This window comes from Haemaphysalis longicornis, unplaced genomic scaffold (genome assembly GCF_048455015.1).
Source record: "Haemaphysalis longicornis isolate Haplotype H1 unplaced genomic scaffold, Haemaphysalis longicornis Haplotype H1 scaffold_31, whole genome shotgun sequence".
NCBI classification, from domain to species: Eukaryota; Metazoa; Arthropoda; class Arachnida; order Ixodida; family Ixodidae; genus Haemaphysalis; species Haemaphysalis longicornis.
The window spans coordinates 2,314,146-2,341,215 of record NW_027526340.1 but is presented as its reverse complement, the minus strand read 5'-3'; the positions used below and the strand labels follow the sequence as shown (position 1 = coordinate 2,341,215).

Below are 27,070 nucleotides of genomic sequence, written 5' to 3'. Positions count from 1 at the left end.
TATATTTCTTGACTTATCGAAAGCGTTTGATTGCGTATCCCGTCCTAAGCTTCTTTAAAAATTACTGATTTTTTTTTTGGGGGGGGGGGGGTTGGAATGGTTTTAAATGGCTTGCTTTATACCTATCATACCATCGACAGTTTATTCATTAGGCCAATAAATCATCAGACATCTTAGAAGTTACCCCATAGTTTCTCAAGGCACGGTCCTAGCATCAATTGTGTTTCTCTTCTATTTCGGTGATATTGCTAACGATATTAACATTGCAATACGCATGTTCGAGGGTGATTGTATTATTTATAAATTAATTAACAACAAATACGACCACATCGCACTTAACCAGGACCTCTTCAAAATAACATGGTGGTTCCAAGAACGGCAAATGCCTCTTAACAGACAAAAAATACCGTTACCATGGCAGTGATTCATTATGACATACATCGCGCCGACGCTGCACAGACGATGAGGCGCGCCGTAGTGGAGAGCTCCAGATTCATTTTGACCACTTGGAGATCTTTAACGTGAGCCGAAATCTCGAACACACGGGCATTCCGCCTTTTCACCTCCATCATACAAACGCCCTCCGCGGGCTCGTTTCGAACCCGCGTCTTTTGGCGCACCTGCACAAAGACTATGAGAGTGAGTAAAAAAAAATAACCACTAATATTTCCCTATGAGATTCAGTAGCAACAATTATAAAGTGTTCAGCAATAGAAATACCTCGGCATAATTATATCTGATGACAAAAAATGGGATAAACAAGTCGCAATTGTAACCAACAAAGCCCATATTTCGCTATATTCCTTTAAGAGGTCAATTTGTATGACCTCACCGGATACGAACTTACTTCCTCACAAATTCCTTGTACGAGGGATCCTTGAATATAGTAAATTTACTATAATCTTCTGGTTCGTTCATACAAAAAACCTTATTGCTAAACTAGAAAACGCCCAGCGGAAGGGAATTCGTTTCATGTATAAAAGTATCAACTTTACGGCTCCTCCACGAATTACTCAGAAGAGCTGAGCTGCATACAATAGGAGTACGCGCCAAAAGTTTTGTTCGGGCTAAATCAGGACCCAAAAACACCGTTTAAGAAATTTTCACCCGAGACACCCCAAATCCTAAAATCCCGATCCCATGACGAGTGGAACGGGAAGATGTACTTGATATGGGCACCGGCTCGGGCCTGGCCGGAAACGAGTGTGCGCACTATGCGACTCAAGGCTTTACCGAGCGAGCTGGCGTCCACACTTCTGACCCAGACGCTCACTGGCTTCGCTGGACGGGCAGAGGCAGGCTTGTGTCTTACAGGGAGCTGACTATTCATTACCGGTTTGATCAAGCCCGCTACCCCACCACTCATCCATCCCTCAGTAAAAGGCAATCTGTGGTTTGGTGTCTTCCTCAGACGAACTCATACCCAAACCCCGTCGCGTATAGTCATTGTTATCCTGGACAGTTTTCAGACAAATGTCGGAGATGCAAGCAACAGGCCGATCTTGCACATATATTATGGGCATGTCCTCAGGCGACTCCTCAGAGCCGCAAAATTAGCAGTGATGAGCAGTGGGAGACTGTACTGATCAGCTCAGACCCGGCGAATCAAGTCTGGGCCATCCAGTTAGCCGAAGACGCTGCTAGGACCCAAGGGCTCCTGGCCGACGCCTAGGGTGCAGGTCTAGCTCTCCTCCACAAACTGGACAAAGAAAAGTTATTTTTCTCTCTCTCTCCATCTATTACCAGGAACACAAGAACAAAACATGATAAACATCATATAGAGTACAGATTCCACAATGACTCATTTAAACTAGTGTGCCGAGCGGAAAAAAATACCGTTTTGTTTACGGTTCTGGTTCAGGCAAAATCATTTCGTTCCGGTTCAGTTCCGGTTCGACAAAATCTCGTACCGAACCGGTTCGTGAACTGGTTCGATGAGTTGAATTATAACTTAAATGAGAAAAAAAACATTTAGTAGTTCAAAACGAGTCAAATCAAAATACAAACTAAAATTAAAAAGGCTGCTGTCCCCCAAGGGCAGTGGCGCGAAACATGCTTTAAACAATTACGAGATATTAGAAAAAACAGAGGAAGTGGCGACGGTTTACCACCTACTTTCTCGCCCAGACTTTATGTTGTCCTAGCGAATATTCATAACGCCACCTCCAACAGATATGACGTTTAGATATATTTTCTGCCCTTTCCTTTTGTGTTGAAATAGCAATCGTCGCTTTAGAATCGCCCATCACGATAACGTTTAAGCCTTACTTAGGCCTGCTTAGTGGCGCGTAGAAATATCAGTGTTTAATACCAATGGCGCACATTTTTTTATATTTGTAAAAAAAACAAAAATCCTATAACAAGAACATAAATATTACCAATCAATTAGAATATTTGGTCACCCTGAATAATTTGTTAGCTGTCACCTTATCAAATCGGTCGGCACACTTTTGTTAAAAGTATATTTTAGTTAACGCTCAGTCACTGCATTATTTCTCTGACCACTGCAATTCCTTCAGCGATAGGTATACCGGATGTGTGCATTACAATCAGTATGTCATCGTACCGCCTGACCCCCGGTCATCGTTCCGTGTGCTACACTACGGAATCTTATAGCAGATTATTCTGTCACAAAATGAAAGGGAAATTTGACGCGCGTAGCATGAGATGGGACTTTTTTGGGTAGACGCTCTTTAATTCGTCAACAGCAGTACTCCCCTCCGGAACGAGTGGCAGTAGAAGTAATGTAGCGAGTTGGGCAGTCAGTACAAGTACACCTTCGAAAAAAATCAGATCTGAAAGAGACCAAACTGCAGAACAAGCAGAGAATATGTTCGATGGGCGATTGAGACAGTGTGAGGTACCGACCTGCCTTTCTGCACGTGTCATCTGCTTTATTACTTTTTCTGCTTCCAAGACAAGGTCGAGGGCTGCAGATTCTTGCCAAGGGATTAAGTGCGCACCTTAGCAGTTTTCTCTGATGTATCTGTTGTTATTTGTATCTGTAAAAAAACGGATCTTGTCCACTGTATTGTCCTCAAAAACTGACTACGGAACTCACTTCCTTCGCATTGATGACACGTTTGGTTGTGAAAGCAGGGCGAAGAAAAGTGTAGAGCAATATCTACGTGTTGGTGCCTTTTTTATTCATAGTCAAGCGGAAACATCCAATGAAGCCACCAGTCTCGACCTACAATAGCAAGCTTCCGGACACAACAAATCAGACTCGAACTACCCAACCGGTGAGCTGGTTACCGGCCGTTCGTAGCGCTCCCACTGCTCAGCATTTTCCTCACCTTCCACCCACGCCATCAAGCACTCGTACCCACACTACCGTCCACAGACACACCACACCTCCCACCTCATCTTCGTCCGCCATCGATGGCCTCCTCACAGAACTACGCAATCAAAACGCGATGCTCCTACGACGCATAGAAGCCCTTGAACAAGAATCACGCACTCGCATTAGCGACCGCGTTTGCCAGCACGAAGATGATGTTCAGGTTGAACAATGTGCGCCATCATCTTCCCTGTCAGCTCCTCCTCCCCCACCCATCATCACTGCTGAAGAGATTTCGGCGCTCATAGATAGGAAAATACAAGTAGCTCTTGTAGAAGGAAACTAAGCACTAGCCACAACTACCAAATCAATCGTCCAGCTCGGAGAAACCATCACATACCGAATTACAGCCCTAGAGCACTCCCACTCCAAAAAGCCTAAAATCGATCAGAGAAGCGACGAGCAACTTGCCTCTATAACCCCTCTTCTAGATTACTAACGCCTCCACTGTTACAATCTTCCAATGGAATTTCCGCTCTTTCCTCAGCAAACGCTTTCATCTCGGCCATTATACTCAGCAACACCAACCTGGCATTTTGGTCCTACAAGAATCGGACACCCCTTCACCAAAACTCAGAGGCTACGAAGCATACACTCAAGATCCAAGTCACCGCACCTCCATGCTCGTATCCAAGACTCTCGCCGTCCAACTACACAATAGTGCCTCGCCCATCGCTCATACCTTTCTGGAAATTCTGCCCTCCCACGCAAAGAACACAAGCCTGTTCATTCTCAACATCTACAGCCCTCCAATGCACTCCCTCACCACCATCGAACACCTCATCCACAACACAATTCGCACCTCTCGCACCACTCCTCTCATTATTTTTGGTGCTTTCAACACTCCGCACCCCGCATGGGACTATCATCACACAACCAAAAACGGGGCAACCTTACTCAACGCCACTCAGCAGCACGTTCTCACTCTTTGCAACGACCTTACCCCCCTACACGGCTGGGCAACAGTGTATCACGAGATACAAACCCCGACCTCAACTTTTCACACAATATTTCCAACCTGGAATGGCAGTGTCTTGAAGACACATTGGACAGCGATCATCACATTATCCGTATCACTATACCACGCCTCATACTCAAACCTCGAATCGGTCAAGCCACACTGACCGACTGGGAATCCTTTCGTAAAGATCCTGAACCCGTCCCAGACAATATCACCAACCTAGAAGAATGGACTTCATAATTAATCCCGGCTGTGAAGAAGCATTCCAAGACAACTCCTCTGACTGTGGAGAATCCCTCAGTTGACTCCGATCTTCTCCATCTATGGGAGGCTCACCGGGGCGCCTCCTCTTTCGTCGCTGGCGGAGGCATAAATACAATAGATCCCTGACACGTTGAATTGCTGCCCTGAGTCAAGAAGCCGCTATCTACACTCACACCCTTCACAAACAAAACTGGGCTACCTTCTGCGACCAGCTCCAAGGAACACTCAGCAGTAAACGCACGTGGCATCTCCTCTGTAGTCTTCTTGGCTCGAAACCTGCCAAAGCTGCCACCCACAATCACGTCCGCCGTCGTCTTCACAACTATCCCCATTCGAATGATCAGCTACTGAAAGAGCTTAAGACCACCATTTTTGGTACCGACAACATTACCTCTCCTTTCTGCCGCGCTGATTACACCGGCACTCCGAATCCTGCCCTTGACGCTCCCTTTACGCTGCAAGAACTCGACCAAGCTATGTCTTGTCTCACTAAAAATACCACTCCCGGCCACGACCGTATAACTAACAAAACCTTCCGTAACTTGGGCAATGCCCCTCTAACCACTCTACTAGATTTCTTCAAGAACCACTGGACAAACGGCACCCTCCCCCCGCAATGGCGGCATGTAGATATATCACTAATTCCTAAGACCAATCAGCCAATCCAGCTCTACAACCTTCGCCCCATCTCCCCCACCTCCTGTCTCGGCAAACTCTTTGAATGCATGGTTCACATCCGCCTCACTACTCACCTTGAAGACAATGACCTATTCCCTCACACCATGTTTGGTTTCCGCTCACACCTCTCAACTCAAGATGTTCTCCTACAGATCAAAGAGCAAGTCATCGATCACCTCAGCAAAATTCATCCCAGTGCCGTCTTAGCCCTTGACGTAAAGGGCGCTTTTGACAACGTCACACATCAGGCCATCTTAGAAGGACTTAGAGAAACCCAGTGCGGTGCGTGTACATACAACTATGCGCGGGCCTTTCTTACCGACCGAACTGCCACCCTTGGCATTGGACCACTTATATCTGACACATTTCGCACTCCTCCCAAAGGAACCCCACAAGGATCAGTTATATCACCCCTCCTCTTCAACATGGCTCTCCTCAAGCTCCAACCTCTCCTTCAAACCATTCCTGGTCTCCACCATGCCCTATACGCTGATGATTTAACTCTTTGGACGACCACCGGATCTCCTGGCACACAACAAGATACCCTACAACAAGCCATCGACACCATTCTCGCTTTTCTCTGCCCTCGAGGCCTCACGTGTGCCCCCAGCAAATAAGCACTCGTCATCCTCCGCTCACAAACTCGTGGGCGATCTCCAGTTCCTACACTTCATCCTGCTCCAACAACCGGTTCTACACCATTCCTACAGTACACACCCTTCGTATACTCGGAGTCCCGTTCCATCAAGATGGCTCTGGCGCGGCAGTTCTTGCCCAGATTCAAGCCACTGTTACCCAACTTACCCATCTCATCGAACGCATCACAAGCCAACGTCAGGGCCTCAAAGAAGGCGATACAATACGACTAATTCAAGCACTTTTAACTAGTCGCATCACATATTCCACCCCATACATCTCCCTTAAACCCAAAAGAACGGGGAAAGTCGACATACTAACACATACAGCTTTCAAAATTGGCCTTGGCCTCCCCGCTCAAACCTCTACCTGTCGTTTCTTCTAACTCGGAATCCACAACACCCCCGACAATCTCCCGGAAGCTCAACGCAACAGCCAACTCACCAGACTCCTCCTTACCACTACCGGCCGACACGTCCTCCAGGTCCTCGGATAGCCGACCCCACCTGCTTCACAAGCCCTTCAACGCATTCAATCTTCAATCCGGTCCCACATTACTGTATCCAAAATTCCTAACAATATGCACCCATAATTCAACGTAAGGTAGAAGGCTCTCTCGGGTTAAGCATCTGTGATCACAATTCCACTTTCACCCCGATACTCGCTACACCGACGCCGCCCTCTACCCCACACGCCAGGCTCACGCTCCGGCCGTTGTAAACTCAGAAGGCACACTTCTCACCTCCCTCACAACTGTCTGGACATCAACCACCACTGCCCAAGAAATCGCCATAGCCATCGCCGCTACAACTGGCACCGAATACCTTACAATAATAGATTCCCAGCAAGCCTGCCGTAACATTCAACGTGGGCTCATCTCACTTTCCGCATTACGCATAGTCGCATCGATCAATCCCCTCCCTGAGCTTTACATCGTCTGGACCCCTGGCCACTAATCCCTCGAGGGAAATGAGGCGGCTCACGCCGCTGCCCGCGCCCTTCCACACCGGGCATTTCCCTCAGGAACAGAACTCACGGTCCAGCCTCCTCCTCCTCCCGCTGTTCCATCACGCTACCACGACATCCTGCACCATTATCGCAACCTTCGCCTCACTTTGCCTCAACCTCACCCTCAACTAACCAAGGAGGAAGCAGTCATCTGGCGTCGATTACAAACAAACACCTATTACAACGCACCCATCCTGCACGCCATCTCCCCTACCCAAGACACCATCACCGGTCAATTCTGCCCCTCTGTTAATACTACCTACCACATGGTGTGGGCCTGTCAAAACACCCCATCGCTCACCCCCAATTCCAGAGCTTCCCCAGAGCAATGGGAGGGCCCGCCAACCAGCTCCCGTCATGCTGACCAGATCGTTCTGGTCACCCGTGCCAGGGCTGCAGCCAAGACCCAAGGGTACCTGGACTGAGGTGAACCCACCCCACCGAGCGACGGCTCAAATACCACCGTTTGCTCTATTAAATGTTTCTTCTCTCGGTTTTAGTTACTTTTGGCATAATATTTTAAAACAACATGATTCCCCTTTTCTTTTTTGTTGTTTTCCGTATAAACACAATTTGTAAAAAAAACTTGCACATTCGATGTCCCATGCTATATCTCTGCTCCGAGGCGCACCTTATGTTGCAGGCCAGCAGACTTATTTTAACAAGTTGGTGATACCAAACGTGGATCAAAATCTCGGTACACGGACGTTCCATCTATTTCAGAAAAAAGGTCGTTCGTGGGGAAGGGTGATGGAGACCACTTGTGGTCAGCAGCAAATGGCTTAGCTACTGAGCAGCTCCTGCGGTCACACTTGCCAAGTATTAACAATTTACAGGTGTCGGACCTTTTCAACAAAGCATGAAATTCAAAACGTTTGCACACATCGGGTGTGGCCTTTCGCTGCTGCGCAGTGGAGCACTCCTGCAGCCCGATTGCTCCAATAAAGCCGCAGAAAGGGAAGGGCAAAGTCATTTCATATCCCCTGCAAGCTGCCGAGAGTGACATTTCATTTGCTCAGCTTGCACTACGCTCGCGCTTCCAGCAGCAACAGACCATTGCTATATTGGCGCTCATTCATTTCCCCTGTTGTTACATAGACCGTGATAGTGTTCAATTGTCTGGACGGGAAAGTGCGCCAGTGGGTACGAAGTTAATGGTACGTGAAAGAAAAAAAATGGCTGAATTTCATTGACTGTGCGATATCAACAACTGAGGGTCGAACCGCTTCGACAGGAATCGGTAACCGTTATTTCTTTCTTCGGTTCAGTTCCGGTTCGGGTTCAGCGTGTTCAAAAAATAACGGTTCGGGTTCGGTTACAGTTCCGTCAAAAATACCGGTTCAGTTCCGGTTCGGTTGGGTTCCGGTTCGACACCCTAATTTAAATACTCTTATTTTTCAGGTGTGATAAGAGAACAGAAACGTCTTCCTACTGACATTGTAGTTAGCTCATTACTTAGTAATTTTACTTCAATATTGTCTTACGTTTTGTTAAATACTCCTTCTAGATGTGTCTTTTGTACTCACTGTTGCTAAAATTTTCTTGTGTTCCTATCATCATCATCATCACCAGCCTATTTCCGCCCACTGCAGGGAAAAGCCCTCTCCCATTAATCCCCAATTATCCCGGTCCTGTGCTAACTGCGACCAATTTATCCCCGCAAACTTCTTTACCTCATCTGTCCATCTAACTTTCTGCCGCCCCCTGCCACACTTGCCTTCTCTAGCGATCCACTCAGTTACCCTTAATGACCAACGGTTATCTTGCCTTTGCATTACAATCCCTGCCCAAGTCCATTTCTTCTTCTTAATTTCTACGAAGATGTCCTTAACACGCGTTTGTTCCCTGACCCACTCCGCTCTCTTCTTGTCCCTTAATGTTACACTTATCACCTTCCGTTCAATTGCGCGCTGAGTCGTCCTCAATTTAAGTTGAACTCTTTTAGTGAGCCTCCACGTGAGCCTGCCCCGTAGGTGAGTACCGGTAAGATGCAGCTGTCATAGACTTTCTATATGTGTTCCTATATGTAAGGCATAATTGTTTTTATCCCTTTAACTGCTACGTATTTATTCGGGTTGTCTGTTTGGCTTGTATAATTTTTTTTTCACCTCGTTCCTTGTTTTTGCTTTTAGGAAATGTCCAACAGGTGCGCGCCAATTTTTTGTGGATCCTCCAATCCTGCAGCAGCCTCTAGAGTTGGGGATAGCATACGTGAACCTTCAATGCGCAAACTACACGAAGACGAAAAAAGAAGGCGAGTCAATGCAAAATTCAAAGAAGACGATACATTGCGCATTGTCTGGTCTTCTTTCTTCGTATTCGTGTAATTTGCGCATTGAACGTTCAAGTACCATTTACCAACTCTCCCGAACCTATACCTTGTTGAGGATAGCAGCATCAATAAGTGATTAAATCAATTCCTGGTTGTTCCTTACACTCCTAGAGGGGGAGGGAGGGGACTTGTGAAACATCTTCACTGTAACCCTATTCAAAACCAGAAGAATATCCAAGTGGCTGTTTTGGGGTGGAAGGCGCAACCGCATCGAGCAGCGCGATTAAGTTGAGAAACCACCCAATCGACGCTCCGTGAGAAGTCATCAGCATCGCCACAACAACGTCAGGTCAGGAGAAGCGTATTTGCAGGGGCACTTGCGGCTCGACGTTCGGTATACAAGATGTGACGGTGGGTGAACAATACAGACGCACGAGCGCGCTAGACTTCTGCATAGATTTTCATGGGGATGTTTGGACTGTTCGATATTTGCCATAATTCGATATATTTGGGCTCGATGTATGCGGGATCGACTGTAATTGTTCGAACAAAATTGTGAAAAACAAAAAATTAAGAGAAACAGAAAAAATGAAAATTTCATAAAAATGGTCTAACAAAACCAAAATTATACATCTCACAATCTCCAAAAAAATGGGACACTAATTAAAATATTCAGCAAAGAAACGTTGCAAACACATATGAAGATACTTTAAATGGACCTACCCTGCAGTACAACTTGCATAATCGGTAATAAAAAATTATTAGCAGTGTAAAGGCATTTTGTCGCTATACTGGTATAAATTTACGTCATTGTTGAAATGAAACAAAAGGAAACGTCGAAAGAATAAAATAAACTGTATTGCCTGTAAAGAACTCATACTCCAGACAAGCGGCATAAGAATGCTCGGCGTTAGTAGACAACTGTCTGAATTTCGGCATATTTCTTGTAATTTTTTGTTTTGTAATGTTGGAATTTTTATTTTTTAAGTATCCGCTCACGAGCTATCTTAATTTACGAAATTACAACAATGGGATATGTTGCTTCCTCCCACAACGCATTTTTCTGCTAAGGCAGTGCGTTACACGGTTCGCTCATTGTCGCTATTTTTATAATGGTATTTACAACCTTCTATTGTGGGCTTTGTTAATTCATTCTGTGTTTCTTGACGATGTGTAAGATGCATTATTCTGATTTCTAAAGTTCATTAGCGTCAATTTCTTTCCCTATCAGTTGTATTATTTATTTCCTTTTTAAATGCCGTTCAATGAATTACCTTTATTTATGCATATTCCAATGAATAAATTTACTACTTCCTCCCATTACGCTTTTTTGTGGAAATAAGGCGCGTTACAACATCCTGGCTGGGGGGAAGAGGGTACTAGGCGAAGAATTCTGCGCATTAAAGGGTAACTGGCACAAAAGTTTGCATCTTGCTTTCTTTTGTTACGATAAGTAGCCTATGACCTATTTATCACATGTAGAAACCTCATTTGCTTCAGCGCGCGACGGTTGCTTAATTAAAGACGTCTTTAATGAGGCCAGTCGTAGTTCCGGTTTCAGCGGACGCCCCGAAAGGCTGGATTTGGTATAAACAAAGCTGCCCACGCGACGGTCGGGCGGATATCACCGAGCATTGATGTCGTCGCACTGTCGATTCCGCGTCGCGGCAGTTTCTGCTAATGCACCTACGTACTGATCTCGTCAGCCGCTATATAAAAAGCGACCGTGGACGTGATCCAGTAGCTGCGAGTGCAAATTGCTGCCGCGGCTAGAGAACGACGTGCGACGTTGGAGACAGTGGGTGGACAGACGTGCGCTGCAGGAGCAGCCGGACGGTCTGCCTACAGGTCTGCCAACAGATGTGTTGGCCTTGACACTGCCGTGGATATACGATTGCCGCTCTCGTAAGGGGTGCAGATGACGATTTTTAATGCAATCCGCTATCGCATCCTTAGCCCGTTCCTGATAATCGAAAAGCTGTCTAGTGTCACGTACCGAATTAGGGGGATTCGGATGAATGACGAAAAAATTGTAAATGTCAACAAACTGAAAATTGCTTTGGGTTAAGTAGAGGGCAATTCAGCACTTCCTAGGGGGAGTGGTTTGGCAGACAGACGCCGTCCTTCGTTCCCGGAACGCGGGAGCCCAGCTACGAGCCCGTTCGCGGACGCTTTACCTGGAGCCGTGCTCAAGGAGGTAATTCAACATTCCCAAAACTTAGCGGCGAACAGCCTCCCCCAGCCGACGCACAGTTATGCCGTACGAAGCAGGGGGGCCGTGCGTATCATCGCTAACCAGCGTTTCTCCTGCGTATCTGAGTGAGAAAATTGTGAATGTCAGTGTATATAGCTTGTTCTTGTAAACATGAATGTAGAAATTTGCTTGCATCATGCATCTAAGGTAACAAAAGGCTAATGGCGTTTGGTCAGTTTTAAACGGTGCCCACGCATCCCCACTGTCCACAATGTGTCACCGATGGACCCTACTGTGCTTGGTGAACAGGCGATATGTGTCGAGGGTGTGTAGCGCCGTGCACTTCCAGCTTGGACAACAACGCCATGTGCCTAAACTCTTGGGTATCAAGACTTTTGCAGGAGCAAAAGTCTTCTCTTGAGATAGGCGGGTGTGACGTTCGGTCGTTCCCACCGGTGCCACCGTTCGTACCATTGCACGTGCATACAATGCCGTCCTTCGCGGAGACGAGCCCAAGCCGACCTTGAAGCATTGCAACGCTAGTGGAGGCATCCAGTACGCGCGGGGAACGAACAATAACCGACCGGACCTCGTTTATCCACCAACGCGTCACCCCGTCTCTCCACGCAACCCGCAGACTGTATAAGAAGGCGCCGAAACAAGCCCCAGGGGTTTCCTTCTCCACCCGACGCCAAGCGATTCTGCCGGAGGAAGCCGCCGTAGGAGAAATCCGATAGCGTGCTCCTGCATTCGGGACCGAAAACGAGACGGGGAAGAACGCCGCGTCCTGCACCTTCCACCAACACGGACCAGCGGGACCACAGCTGCACTCCGAGATCACCTCCATATCCCAGCGGAATACGCGTTCCCCGGAATGAGAGCTCGAGCCCCCAATCAAGTGGTGACCGTGCGCCTTCCGCGCACCTCGGCGCGAGTGCGAAGGATCTCGCCTCCACGGCACGGAACCAGCCACCGCCTGACACGCTTCTACCTTCAGGAGCCGGACGAGCGCCGACGCTACCCCGTCCTCGAGATCTGTGCTGGCGCCGTTTCAACCCTTATTGATTGCATTTAACTGTTATCTGTTGATACCCGTTCGTGTCTGTCTCTCTTTTCCTCTCAACTCTGTGTGGACCCATCCAAACGGGAAACAGTGTACCAGCCCGTTAAAGGGACACTGAACTGATTTGTAAACATCGTGGGATTACTAGCGCAAATAGTAGTCCGGAGTCCATAGGCCATGTTTCGACCACTCTGTGCGCGTTTACGCGAATTTATTGAGTAGAAAAAGCAATTCGAAAATGCTGTCCTCCTCTCTGCACCCTCGCCCATTTTTTGTGGCGTTTTCGTGTGACGTCACGAGGAGACGAGCTGGCAATTGGCTGCGCTACTGCACGGTTCGCCGACCTTCCGATCGAGTCAGTCGGCACAGCGTTTAGACCGCCGGCCGCCGACGGGTCGTCGCAATTGGCTCGCTCAATTGAAACTAAGCCACCACACGTTTGTGAATGAAAGAATCTGCCTTTCTTTACTTTGTTAGTTTGTACACTGTATCTAGCTCCACGTCGATTCAAGGGCGCCTCACACAAGCGCTGCACAAGGGCACATGGTACGCTTCGCTGACATTACGCTAGTAGGAAACTCTAAGGCCACTTGAAGGCGGGAGGAAGAGTCAACGAAGGAATATTGGTACTAAGAAAATAAAATCAACTGAAACTTTTACTGTACGGCGCAAAACTAGGGAGCAGAAAGCACTTTTTTGCGCTGGGTGAACAAGCACAGCGGTCAGCAGCACGACCGCACATCTGCGAATGCTTTTCCGTCCAAGAAATGCAATTGGTAGACGTGAGATATTGTGGAAGTTTGGGGGACGCTTACTGCACGGGCGCTATACGACAAATAGACACCTAAAGTACTTCAAATGATAAGGCTAAATAAAAGTGTAAACTGGTTATACATTATATACCTCATATATCCGACTGCGGTAGACCTGGTCTTTGGGCGAGTAGTCTTAGGCGCTAGGTTATCGTTTTGCAAGTCGCAAGTTCGAACCCCCGAGGGTGCATGATTTTTTTTTTTGCCAGTTGATTTTGTTCGTTTTCGGCCAATGTTTTCTAAACTGAGTTCACTATTTTTGGGCCGTAACGTTCACTGTTTCACGAGCGAGCTTGCAGAACGCGCGCAGACTGCCACTGACGCTCTAGCGAGTTCTCGTTAGCGTGCTGCTGCTTGCGGGCTGTGGGCACAGGCCTGAATCAGCACACCCTTGGCCTGGTGCGAACACGCTTTTTACGATACAGGCATGAGTGAAGCAAGCTCCAAATATGAGGGAAAAGCGCATGGCATTTGAGCGCCAGCGGTGACGCGGAGGGCGTCATCCACTGCGTAGGCCTCGGCTAGTGATTTCTACGATTCCAAGCCGTCCTGGGAGGCTTATCTGAGGCATTTTACAGCCGACAATATGGCAGAAGGGCGGTACGGCGATTACTGAGATATCGAGAAGGCCCATCCAACGATGCCGTAGGATGTCAGACATGTTGTTTTACAGAACCGAAACCGAAACTTGTTTTAATGCTAACCTCGGACATCGTCCAATCACGGTGCCATCTCCTCGCGACGTCACAGCTTTAGTTGGTGCGGTGCGGCCGCCACAGACCGCGCATGGTAGTATTTCTTCTTTCCCGCTTTATAAAATAATTAACAACTTATCAACCGGATAAACGATGAAATGTGTGGTAATTTGAGCCAGTCTACACAGTGCAAGCAAAACCGGGAGCTTGACAAATTCACTTCAGTGTCCCTTTAAGGGCTCCTCACATGCCGCACTAACTGCATCGGTGTTTACGTGTTCATCCATAAATATAATTATTGCGCCCAAAATTCTCCCTGCTATAAAATGAATGTGCCCTAAATTTAAGCGCAAATTGCTCGTTCGATATTCTTATAAGCCATGCCTAATTTCCGCTGGCTTTTACCGGCCTCAGCCTACCCCAGAACCTGTTACGTCAGATGCACAGCTGGCCATATGGCATCACAGGTTCTGCTGCGGGAAATAAGCTAGGGGGTCGCATATTCATTTCCTTTTTTCCTAATTATATAGCTTATTTGAGCGCAGTTTGCGTTAAAATCGGTGTCAGTTGGATTCTAACGAGGCAGTCTTTCGAGTGAACCAAACTTGTGTTTTGTCTGCGGGGCCTCTTTAACGACACCACGGACGCCATAGCTGAGTGCCATGTCATAACCTAACGTGTCATAATAAAAGATACCATAATCGGTTAACACGGTGACACAACTTCCGATAAATACCGTTGTAGAATTGAATGCTTGAATTGAATTTAAAACCTCACTTTTAAAGCAAGCTTCAAATGAGAAGGAGAAAAGACAACCCTGCGGTACTGTGTACGCAGAAAACTTGGCGCTACCCGATATGCATGCTTGAAAAAAAAAACCGATTGAATATTTTTAAGTAAGGAAATATAGTGCAGCTGGATTTACTTCTCTCGCAGCAGAGCGCGCGTGCAGAGACCTATTGAGTGAAGCACAGCTCAAGTGACAACCGCGGGAAAGGTTTGGCCGTGGTTTGATCGGAGCGGCGTCAACGTGGCACCGGCCGCACCTTACTTCGAGATGGGTAGGCTACGACTCGTACGTACTGCTGAGGAAGGCAAATTACGATTAGCGGCGTCGTGAGAAGGAACGGGACGAAAGAAAATACCACAGGGAGGCAATGTTTAATGTAAAAGGCTTCAATGAACTATACGGAGTAACACACGGGTAAACACCGGCCGCATGTTACAACTTCGCTGGTTAACCATCAGCACGGTACTACGGAGTGGAACGCCGCACTGTTTGCTTTACACTTCTTGAAACAAAACCACAGGCAATATTTAGATTTGTACAGGCAATAGACGATATTATTGTTGACAAATATAACTAGTTTTATTGCTTGCCCTCCGTTTAATTGGTAAACTGGTGTATGCCAGAAGTGTGCATGTCATGCGGTTCTTTGGCAGTTGGCCGGTGGGTGTCTGCATGTAACTGCCGGAATTAAGGTTAGTACCATTCATAAGTTAAAATCTGTGGTCTGCTCAACGAGCCTGATCACTAATAAAGTGATAAATGTTACATGAGTCCACCATGCTCGCTTCCCAATTCACACATGTTCTTCATGTTAAAGCTGACGAGTGGGGCCTCCAAGCGCTCATGAACTTGGCACGGGTAATGGAATGCTAAGGCCGTGTTCTGGCAGGATATGGTGGTTTGGTAGACGTGAACATGTTCGTTACATTGGGGGTATTTAGGTGGCTGTACAGTGGCCTCTACAATTTGCTGCAACCGAACTAAGTAAGGGGCGAGGGCAGGTGTACATGCCGGGCACGAATGGTGAGTTCTGATCAGCTGAGTTGGTGCGCGCGTATGTCCCACTGTGTGGTTCTTCCATTCGGCAATACTGAAATAGAAATGGAAGTAATAGCTGCATCCTTTTTCTTATTACCCCCTTGTTTTATTTTGAACGTGTATAGAAACCTAAATATGCGCCACTAACTTCTTGTGCTCTTCTGCACCTAAACCAACACTCCTTTCAGCGCAGCTTTCCTATCGCCACGTTACCAATAATGCCGCAATTTACTAAGCATTGCGAAGTATTTTGAACGAGAATTGACTGAATGCCTTTTTTTTCTTGCAGCTCTCCCGGAGAAGAAAACCTTCCTATTCTCATCAAGTAATGCTTTTTTTGTTTCGTTATTGTCACTGTGTCATCAGTGTAGACGCAAACAAAGCTTACAATTCTCTTGAACGTTTTCTTGCTCGGCAAATGTAAAGGGCCGTTACGAAGAGCGTTTATGCTAGGTGTTTCTAACAGTGCACACCTCGTATGTAGACCGGAAGAACACTCGATGAAACTGCACCGCGGAACTCTTCGCGGTGTATTGTTAGAGGGAACCAGCGAATCCAGTCGTGGTCAATAGAAAGGTAACCGTACTTAATCTGTCGGCATAACTGGATACAGGCAGTGGATTTGCGAACGCAGTATTAACCGGGAAGAACATATCAGCGTTAATTTTTGGCGCCTTACTTATTTGTACTTTATATCGCGCACTAACGGCAAAGTAAGTTGTACGAACTGCCAAGCAATAATTAAATGATGACACTGGTTCCCATATCAATTCATTAATTTCGGTACTTTAATGGGCCGCGTTATTTGGTTATAGCGTGGGGTTTTAGAGGGATAGAGACATTGCATAAACTTTAATACGAGCATCGTAAGGGGAGGCGGGGTCCTCCGTCGAGGACTCCATTGGAGACCACTGCGCAACAGCCAAATTCTAGGTAGCTTTTCATTGCGCTGCCAGAACCCGTTCGCATCGTATACGTGCCAATGCGTGAGCGAGAAACTCTGCAAAAATTTTGTCGCATAAAATAAACAAGTCGTGAGCAATTTGTCTGACGAAGGTGCTTTTTCTTTCAGGCTCAAACTTAGTATGAGGGTAGGATTCTGTGTTTGTCTTTGTCCAAGCAAAAGAGGTGGGGACACGTGTCTGCTAAGTTACAACCGATTTTCACCTACGGCGGAACCTGCAATCACCTTGGAAACGAAAGGTGCGATGCATGTATTGGGCAGCGCGCAGCCAAATCCTGTGGCAGGTCTAAAATTAAGTGAAACACGTAACCTTGCCAAACATTGGGAATGCAAAAGCATTACATTTTATTTTGAGTCATGGAATCCGCTATCCTAATTATAGGTGTGTCGTGATTATATCATCTGTTGTAAAAACATTTTCCGGTATCATAGAGATATATGTAGGTTATAGAGATTATATAGAGATAGGTTATGGAGGTATTATAGGTTTAAGAGTCCTTTCAAGATTTTGTGTTTGTTTGCCTTCTTTCTTGCTTTCTTTTTTCTTTTTTCCCTCGCACTCGCTTGTATTTATTTGTTTGCCTATTAACGTGCTGTTAGTACTCTATTTTTATTCGTTCTCAATGTATCCCGCCCCCATGTAATACCCTTCTAGTGCGGGCCTTTAGGGGTATTTTTGAAGAAATAAATAAAAAATTATGTCTACCGTGTAATCCTATTGTCACAGCAGTTTAATCTTGTCGGCTGGTGGCAGTTCTGTTTGAGCAGCAGCGAGCTTCTGTGTCTTTCTACGCAGTGCGGTATTTTTGTGTTCCCTTGCATATTCATCTGAGTCGTGCTTCGGTGGGCGAACACGTTTCACAGCTGCCCCTGAGGTTGACGCTTTAGAATCCATCTGAAAACAGCTGAAACGCATTTCTTGGCGCTATTGTGTCTTCTCATTAGCATGGTCGTGATCGTGTTACCATTGCGTTCATTTGTTGTGCGCGGGAATTAAATGTGCTTTTCCACTAAAAGTACACCTGTAGGCTTCCAAAAGTGTGATTGTGCCTCTCATTACGATCTGCATGATCATTTTGTATCTGCTTGGCTTTCTTGTGCTGTATTTTTTTTCTTGTTTGTCGCTCTTGTTTTTCTTAGTGTGGGCTATTAGCGTAAACGTGCTTTATTACTTGTGAATTTAGCATGCTAAACCTACTACTTTATCCGCCGGTACATACCTCCAACACAAAATGTGAAGTTAAATATTATAACGTACTCGCTACGTCCATGTTAAACAAGCTAGCGCCCAAAGTAGGCTCCGGTGTACATGGAATTCTCCTCTACTCGCATCCCGTAGGGTCACAGTTCTGACCTCTTGACCAAAATTCGCCCAATGCTCTTTGGTTCCGTTAGTTTCCTTGCACCGTAGGCCACTTGTTCGACAATCGATCAATCACGCAAGCGCTTGACACCACATTTTCGCGTAGCAGTCAATTTATTCTTGTGGCATTAAAATTTCTTTTTTGTTGCTCGTTTAAGATCATCACAGAGAGTTACTTTCGAACAAATATAGAATGCAATAAAATATCAGCCCCCTGCCCCTTGCGAACCTCCTCGCACGGTCGTCACAAATACCCCAGTAGGTGCCGCCGTTCGAAAGTAGTCATTTTTTAAAAAAAGATCATTTTAATGCGTAGTATCGTTTGCAGAGTATCGAAACAGACTCAACTGTGTAAGCCCTGTATTTACTCGAAAAAGATGGTATACCCGTTGTTTCCTCTGTCACACCGTGATTCCTCACCTCCTCTCTGTGGTATTTGAGACTTTTGTCTGAGAATAATTCATGATAATGACTGCAATTTTCGTTTGCACTGTAGAGCTGTGCAACTACGCACGTACGCGGCTGATGTAGGTGTATTTTTTGAAGGCAATGAGAGCGTGAACACAGCCGTAGCTATTCAAAACGGATTCTGTCGACTAATTATTATTTATTTTACATGGGCGCAGTGTGCGGTGTTTTTCAGTGGGAGTAGGCGTCATGGCGGTAGTGCTCAAAACGTGTCTTGGCTCCGAACTCCAGCGCAGTATTTCCGAGCTCCTCTTGAACCTACCAGGACATTCATTTTCTTACAAGATATACTAGAGAGGAAAATGGCACTGCAACAGCATGTAACCACGGGAATTATGGAAAAAGTGTAGTTTGCGCCGTAAAATGCGGCGAGAAACAAAGTGCGGCGAAGTGACGGAGGGAGGGGGGGGGGGCTCTGATGTTCTATTTACATTATGGCGACGCACGTAAAACAAACCAGATTGAGCTAGACCTGCGCACGCGTGATGACGGGCACTGATGATGATGACCTTACCAGAGCAATGATAATAGCTAGCAGAAAAGTTTTAACGTCTTTCATGGCCACAAACAAAGCGTGATCAGTACGTTCCCGTAGGTACAACGAGTTCGTTTCTGTCCGGTCCGGTGAAGGAGTCCGAAGGGAAAACTGCCGCAGGTGCCGTCTTCTCAACCCACGCAAAGAATATCAGCGTAGTCGACACAAGTGGGTAGAAATTCGTAGGCCCTCTTCGCCGCTTTGGGACACGGATGTTAGTTGTTCAGATTTATTTACCGTGTCTTGAAAACAGTTTTACAAGCCTTCCGCTTCTTGCTCAACCTATGTACTTTCATCATTCCACTGTCTTTGACAGATGCCTTGTTGTTCTTTGAATGGTACCTGCCTTGTACTGCATCCGATAGAGTGAGCTGCCGGGTACGTACAGTTGCAATTCCTTGCATATCTTGCAATAACGCCTGGATCCCGCTTTTTGTTGTTGGCTGGCCTCGCTTGACTGTCTTCTACAAATATTTCGCTCATATCGGTATGCGGAACTTGTGCCAATATTGCGCGACCCGATGAGCAGCATATTTTCCACACAGTCATCTGGGGAATCCCTATAAATAAATACGAAAGTAGGGAATATTCAGATTGAAGTTCAGGTGCCGCCAATAATGGGGTCTTATTTCCATGTTCGTCTTGGGATAAAAATTTGACGGAGGCGAGCTTTCTGTATAGATGGAATGTTTCTCAAGGGATTTCAAATCACGTGGTTCGTAGAACAATTCAGACAATTTCACTGAAGCTTGTCGAAGAATGAAATTTGTGAATGATCCGGCCCCGTTCGATGGTGTCACATTTTTGTTTTTTCAATCTATAATACGTTCAGCACATGACATGAATAATTTCATCTTCATATTCAACGCTGGTGGCATATTCATCATTTAAGGAGTCAGTGTCGACGAACGGGTCAATTTCCTTGTTTAACAAAACGACTTCTCTTTTTTTGTAGTCGGTGAAGAAAGCTTGTGAACACACAGCAAGCAACAAACCACAAATATGGAGAAGTCTAATGTATATTTCGTGTCTCCGTACGGTTCTCGCGCGATTACCCGAGTTTTCTCTTTTCATACTCAGTTCGTGGAGTGGATCATAGACAGAGCAACACTCTGTTCGGGTGGTGCTTCTTCCATAGAGCAATGAGCTATAGCATTCACCTTAACGTTCACAAAAACAGGGTCTGGGCTTACTTGGCAATCGTCGGAGGTGAGGGTGCATCGTCGTCTCCTCTGCCATCGCGTCGCTCGACTTTGCGTAGCGCCACCGTGGCTATTTGCATCCCCACGCTCCGTCGTCGTCATCAAGGGGTCATCCTCCTTTTAATAGGCGAAAGTTAAGGTATCTCTTAATTTCAAAAGGGCCTTCATCCTTGGATTGTCGGCATCAAAAAGGCAAAATAAGAGGAGAGACCAAGGACCGCGGCGTCGCAGGGGTGAGGTGATGGTTCTATTTACAATTTGGCCACGCGTGAAAAACAAAGCAGCTCGAGCTAGAGCTGCATGCTCACGCGTGATGACGGCCACCGATGATGATGACTTGACCGGAGTAGCAATGACAGCTATCAAAAAAGTTGTAACATGCCGCGTTTCTTTGTAATTGGCTTGGCTTGTAGCGTGTTAGAGGCTGTGAAAATATGTAAAGTGCCTCAATGTCGACCATATAATTGTTGATTTACATAAACAGAGAGAAAATAAAAATACACATTGCAGTAAAATATACCCATTTCTTCCGTTTTCTCATATATTTTGTAGCTGAAGGTTTAGGTGAACGTTATCGTCTGCGATCGTCTGAGATTTTGGCGGGCCAAGCGAGCTGTTACAAAATGCTTGAACAAAACTAAATGCAAAAGCTGAAGTTTCGCAATACCTTACAAGGCATATTTTATTCATTTCATTATTCTTGCAAAGAAATCATTTATAACATGTTTTTCTCATAGGTATGCAACATTTACCTCCTGATAATTTGTTCTTAAAAAATCAAGTTATTGAAATGTGCCTTTGTAAGGCATTGCGCAAGTTAAATGTATTTTGTTACAGCTGGCTTGGCCCGATAAAATCGCAGATGATGTAGGTTACAGAAATCTCCAGCTACAAAAGCAAACACAAAACGGAAGAAATGCGTCTTATTTCACAGCTACGGCACGTTTTTGTTACCAATCTATGCAAACAAACCATTTTATCGTCTATTTTACGTATTCTCACATACGCTTAAACACAAACACAAAACGGCGCTACAAGCAAAGCAAATTACAAAGCAAAGTTGAAAGCTGTACTATTTCCATTATTCTCATGGCGACACAGATGGCTTCTAGAGATTTGCATTAATGCTAGCGCCAGTTTCCCTTGTGATATATGCAAGAAGTTCTATGCATCAGGATTCCTGTGACTGCTGTTAATCCGGGAGAGTAAGCTGCGCGAAAAGACAACAAAAGGAGACCGGTGCACTCCTCGCACGTGCTAATCGCTACTTTTTACAGGAAGCTGTGTAGGGATAGTGCAAACTATCGGCATTTCCGCGAGCCAAAAACTTTCCGTATTTAGAGTGCGTATACGCGAAAGACACCCAGTGCGAGAGGCACCAAGCCATATAGGGGAACGGAACTTCTGGTCTCAGGCGACAGAATGCACCAAACGTAAGTGTTTGTGATGTAGTTCGAGAGCCACTACCCGAAAGAGAGCACTCGGGAATAAGAGATTGTTACAGCCGCACCTTTCATTATTAAGGACCTGATTGGCCGCTAAAAGTATCATGAACAATGAATTGTGATATCCCCTAACTACACAAACCATTATTTCATCTTGCTTGATGTTATCGCGATGTTACTATAAATATGTACTCTCTTTTTGTTCTGTGCGGAGAATACATGCAGCATTGCCTATTTTTCATAGTGAGTAAGCTGGTGCTTTTTTTATTCTTACAGGTTTTCCGGAGCTTGGCATCCCATTCCGTGGAGGTAATGCATCGAGTTTTAGGTTCTTATTAATAGTTTTTAATTCTTATACGTGGAAAAACAAAGCTGAACAAGTGTTATTCCAAGCTTTCTTGGTAAAACAACGAGTCCAAGTATATCAAGAGGGCTGATACTCAAAGAAGTACTGCTAAATGTTGAAGCCTCCGATGCAGGATGGACTAAAACTCACTAAAGAACACTCTTCGCCAGGAGTTTCCACACGGAGCCACAGTGTGTACTCCTTCCAAATACAAAGAAGGTCGTATTATTCTACTGGTGCCAATCAAATGGGCAGTGAGCGCTCAATTTCTGTTCATTACAAGGTGAAAAATGGCTGACGATTACGACACTTCCTGACGCGAAATTTCAGCGCAGCGCCGACTGCAGTCCCTTCGGTGTCTGCGCGTAGCCGCTGCGTCTCAGTAAGGGATCGCGTCATCAGCAAACCCCCGACGGCGGGCGCTATTCTGGCGTTTTGTCGCAGAGCGAGGGCGTCACAGCGCATGTCTCCCGCGGCGTCGGCATGCGGCCCTCCCGTATCCGCCTCGAGATTCGCGATCGCTGCGCCGCCTGCCGCCGCTTCTCCGCGGCGTTTGCGGGATTAGCGCTGCGTGGCTGATAGGTGGTCATGCAGTGTTTTGGTTTTCTTTCGCTTCTCTTTGCCTTTCCGCGCTCTAAACAACTTGTTATGGTGACGTCTTTAAGCTAACTGCACGTTTAGGGCACTTAAAAAAAAAAACAGCTGCGTCTTGGTAGAGCGCTCTAACGCCAACAAGAGCTACCCGGGGAGGCGGTTCTGCGCGCATCTTGGCCGCTCTTGCGGGCGTCGGCGATGGCAGCAGCATATCACCGCTGTCACCTTCGAACACGTCAGCACAAGTGAATTCTATTTATTGTCGCCTCGTTTAGACCTGATATTGGCACTGTAAGAGGTTGGTTCGTTTTGCAGCGCAGACAACAAATGCGGCTTTGCTTCGGATATGTACGTCGTAGAAAAATATGTTTCGGGGACGTGATAACCCAATAGCTGACAAAAACTTGTGCCTTTTATGGGAATATAAGCCACGCGAAAATGTTAAGTACAGAAAAGAAAATGTTAAGTCAGATATGTGCCCACTCATGCCTTATAGTAAGAACCAAGGTATATGTTAACGAAATCACGGGAAAATGAATGGTCTGCAAGTAAGGAATAAATAGAATAGTCGTACGGGAATGAAAAAAAAAAAAAAAACGAGTGCAGCTTCTGAAATGCTAAAGACGTTTGTTTGAGCAAGGTAGTATTCACCAGACCAACTAGATGCGAAATGCGCTGATATTTCGCTAGACATGGGGGGGGGGGGGGGGGGGTGATGAGGAGGAGGACGCTCAACTATCGTTGTTTACAAATGCGGAGCGAAATCAACGAATGAACGTTCTAGTAATCACACACACAAGCTGCGTGTTCACTTTTCGTTTGTTTTTCGCCTTGAAAAACGGCTTATCACTCGGCGGACTCATTTTTTGAAGAATACAGGCTAGGCAGTTCACAAGCGATACGAGGTGTCGTTGGAAGAGTTGATTGATTGATTGCAAGGTTTAACGCGCCGACGCAACGGAGACGATGAGGCACGCCGTAGTGGAGGGCTCCGGATTAATTTTGACCACCTAGAGCCTTAACGCGCGCCGAAATCTCGTACACACGGTCTCGTTGGAAGAGTGTCGTATCTGATAAGGGTCTCTGATTTCGGTTTATGCTAGATCTGCAGTCTCCCTGTGTCATGACTCATATGACGGTGTTTCGAAGAAGAGTTTGGTCACGGACGCGGATTACTCTATAAGCCCATCTTCGCGCTTCTCGTGAAGGATAAATGTAACAGATGAATCTTTGCGAGCGCTCACATCGGGACAAGAAGACCCAGCATTAAATTTGTCGTCGTGTTCTGACTATGGAGTGTAATTTTGCATTATCCATCGTACTTCTTTGGTACAATGTTTGTGAAATTTATGCCCCATTGACTTGTTCATGGTACTGATCAATATCTGATAAGTGATATCCGCAGGCGTAACTTGCGTGCTGTCAGGTATGAGTGCTCCGCTCGATTTTGTAAGTGCACAAAGTCGATTTACATCATAGTGTGTATGGCCGCAACATGACCATCGGAAGAAACACTGCTTACGGAGACACAGTCACTAAATTTCAGGGCAGCGGAATTGCAATCAGCTGCATGCAAATGCTGGCTTCGGGACGCCGGCCTGTGACACACGCGCGGCGCTCATATAGATCTCACTAAGATCGCGTCATAAACGTTTAAACTCTCGTGAACATACTACACTTGCAAACGGAGTGCCTGCTCCACGCTACTCGGTATTTCGAACGCGGACAAACGGTAAATCGCTGTCTCGAACGAGCCCCAAAAGCAACGGCGACGTGGGGGAGCGGGCCGGGGACTCCCGCGCCTGCTTTCGAAACGGGCCGCTAGGGGGATTTCAGTGGCGCCCCTACAAGCCGCGCTCGAGGCGTATACACTTTCGCGATACTTTCCTCGCCCACTTTTCTGCTAGTGCTCTCTCTCGTAAGTATTCGGTGTCCTTTTCGTTCGCTCGGTTTCTAGAGACCGAGAGCGACGCAAAAGGGCAGAAGTGGTGGAAAAAATTAGTGCCCTTCCATTCTGGGAAGAAGGATGACCTGCAAAGCAGCCCGCCTTCCACGGAGTGCACGAAACAAGCACGTCTGTTTGTAATTCACGACTGAGCATACTTCCTGGGCAATTACCCGAATGAAGTTTAGAAAACACGCGAACTTTATACTAGAGGACGAACGTAGAGCTGCCTCTTTCCCTCCAGAGTCGTATGCATCTCAGTGTTTGTGCAACGCGCCAAACCAATCAATTCTACCACAGATGACACCGGACCGGTCTCATTGGGCTGTTTGACGGCCACGTTGAACCTCACGCCAACACAACGGGCGTGTCATCAGTAAGGGTATAAAACCTACATCTGCGCGTGCCCGCCCCTTATCCCCCTATCGCCCTCCTCTCCCGAAATCTTCACTCTTAAACAGCCAACCGGTCATGCGCGCGTGCTCAAAAGTGAAAGTATACTGTCGAACATGTCGCTCAGAAAGCCCTTAAAGCTGAACGGCTAATATTGACCCACGTCGGCGGTCCATGCGGGCCATTTGCTGTTCATCCTGGATGGATTCGCAGCTACACGACCCGCTGGAATTTGAGGCGGCAACGGACGCAGCAGCGGCTTTCCGTGGTTTTCGCGCCCATTCATGCTTTTGTTCGGACTGATGCTACTTAAGTTTCCGCTCGCCTTTCTCCAAGCGAGCGACGTGCGTCCGTTCCATGTCGAGTTAACACCTCGAGGGCTTCGACTTCTATACTAGTTGACACACACACGTGAGTGTCCCTTTTGTTTCCCAGTCGTAGGGACCTCATTGTCTGTGCAACGCACCAACCCAGACCCAAACCGCTTAATTGCAGAGGACAGCTTACTGTGTGCATTGAGCCAGAAGACTTCCACGTTTAAATCTCCCACCACCACAACGGCATGTCATCGGTAGCAGCATTAAAGGGACACTGAAGTGAATTTGTCAAGCTCCCGTTTTTGCTTGCACTGCGTAGACTGGCTAAAATTAGCACACTTTTCATCGTTTATTCGGTTGACAAATCGGTAATTATTTTACAAAGCACGAAAGAAGAAAAACTACCATGCGCGGTTTGCGGCGGCCGCACCAACTAAGGCTGTGACGTTGGGAGGAGGGGCGCCGTGATTGGACGATGCCCAATGTTAGCAATCAAACAAGTTTCGGTTTCGGTTTCGGTTCTGTAAAACATAACCAATGGCGTTGTTAGATGGGCATTCTCAATATCTCAGTAATCATCGTACCGCGCTTCTGCCATGTTGTCGGCTGTACAATGCACAAGATAAGCCTCCCAGGACGGCTTGTAGTCGTAGCATTCACTAGCCGAGACCTACGCAGTGCATGAACGCCCTCCGCCTACCCGCAGACGCCCAAATGTCATGCGCTTTTCCCCCATATTTGGAGCTTGCCTCCCGCATGCCTGTATCGTAAAAAGCGTGTTCGCACCAGGCCAAGGGTCTGTTCATTCTGGCCTGTGCTCACTGCCTGCAAGCAGTCGGTGCTTATGGCAACAGCACGCCAACGAGAACTCGCTAGCGCGCCAGGGCCAGCCTGCGCGCGTTTTGTGAACTAGTTCGTGTAGCCATGAACATTGCGGCCCAAAAAAAGGTGAACTCAATATAGAAAACATCGGCGGAAAACAAAAAAGTTAAGTTACAAAAAAAAAAAAAAAACCCGCGGGAATTCGAACTCGTGACTCGCAAAACACTCGCAGTGACATACCTAGCACCCCAGACCACTGAGCCACGAAGCGGGATGTGAAGGCCTTGCTAATATAGGGTATATATTGTACAACCGGTTTACACTTTTATTTAGTTTTGGCATTCCAAGCAGCTTAGGTGACTATTTGTTGTACTGCGCTCGTGCAGTAAGCGTCGCCCGAGTTTCCACAGTAGCTCACGTCTAGCAATTGCATTTCGTAGACGGAAAAGCGTTCGCAGATGCGTAGTCGTACTCCTGACCGCTGTGCTTGTTCGCCCAGCGCAAAAAAGTGCTTCCCGCGCCCTAGTTTTACGCTGTACGGTAAAAATATCAGTTGATTTTATTTCCTTAGTACCTATATTGACTTCGCTGACTCTTCTCCCGCCTTCAAGAGGCCTTATATTTTCCTACTGGCGTACCAGTCAGCGAAGCGTCGTTGTGCAGCGCTTGTGTGAAGCGGCCTTGACTTGGAGCTAGATACAGTGTACAAACAAACCAAGTAAAGAAAGGCACATTCTTCCATTCACAAACGCGTCCTGGCTTTGTTTCAACTAAGCGAACGAATTGCGACCAAGCAATTTTTTTTAACCTCCTTGATTGCGACGACCCGCCGGCGGCAGGCGGACGAAACGCTGGGCCGACTGACTCTGTTTGAAGGCCGGGGAGCCGTGCAGTAGCGCGCAGCCTTAGAACTGTATGGGTTAGA

General features: G+C 46.7%; 1 protein-coding gene across 3 annotated transcripts in view; it reads left to right on the top strand.

The window, feature by feature from the left end:
* Nucleotides 1-27,070, top strand: part of LOC144177787 (uncharacterized) — a 192,837-nt gene that overhangs the window by 40,461 nt on the left and 125,306 nt on the right. For all 3 annotated transcript variants that reach the window (XR_013323856.1, XR_013323855.1, XM_077705356.1), the window contains exons 2-3: nt 16,041-16,076; nt 22,005-22,037. Coding sequence is in view for 1 of the 3 variants with exons in the window: in XM_077705356.1 (XP_077561482.1) it covers nt 16,041-16,076; nt 22,005-22,037 (69 nt within the window). In the remaining 2 variants the exon portion in view is untranslated. The remainder of the gene's footprint in view (nt 1-16,040; nt 16,077-22,004; nt 22,038-27,070) is intronic.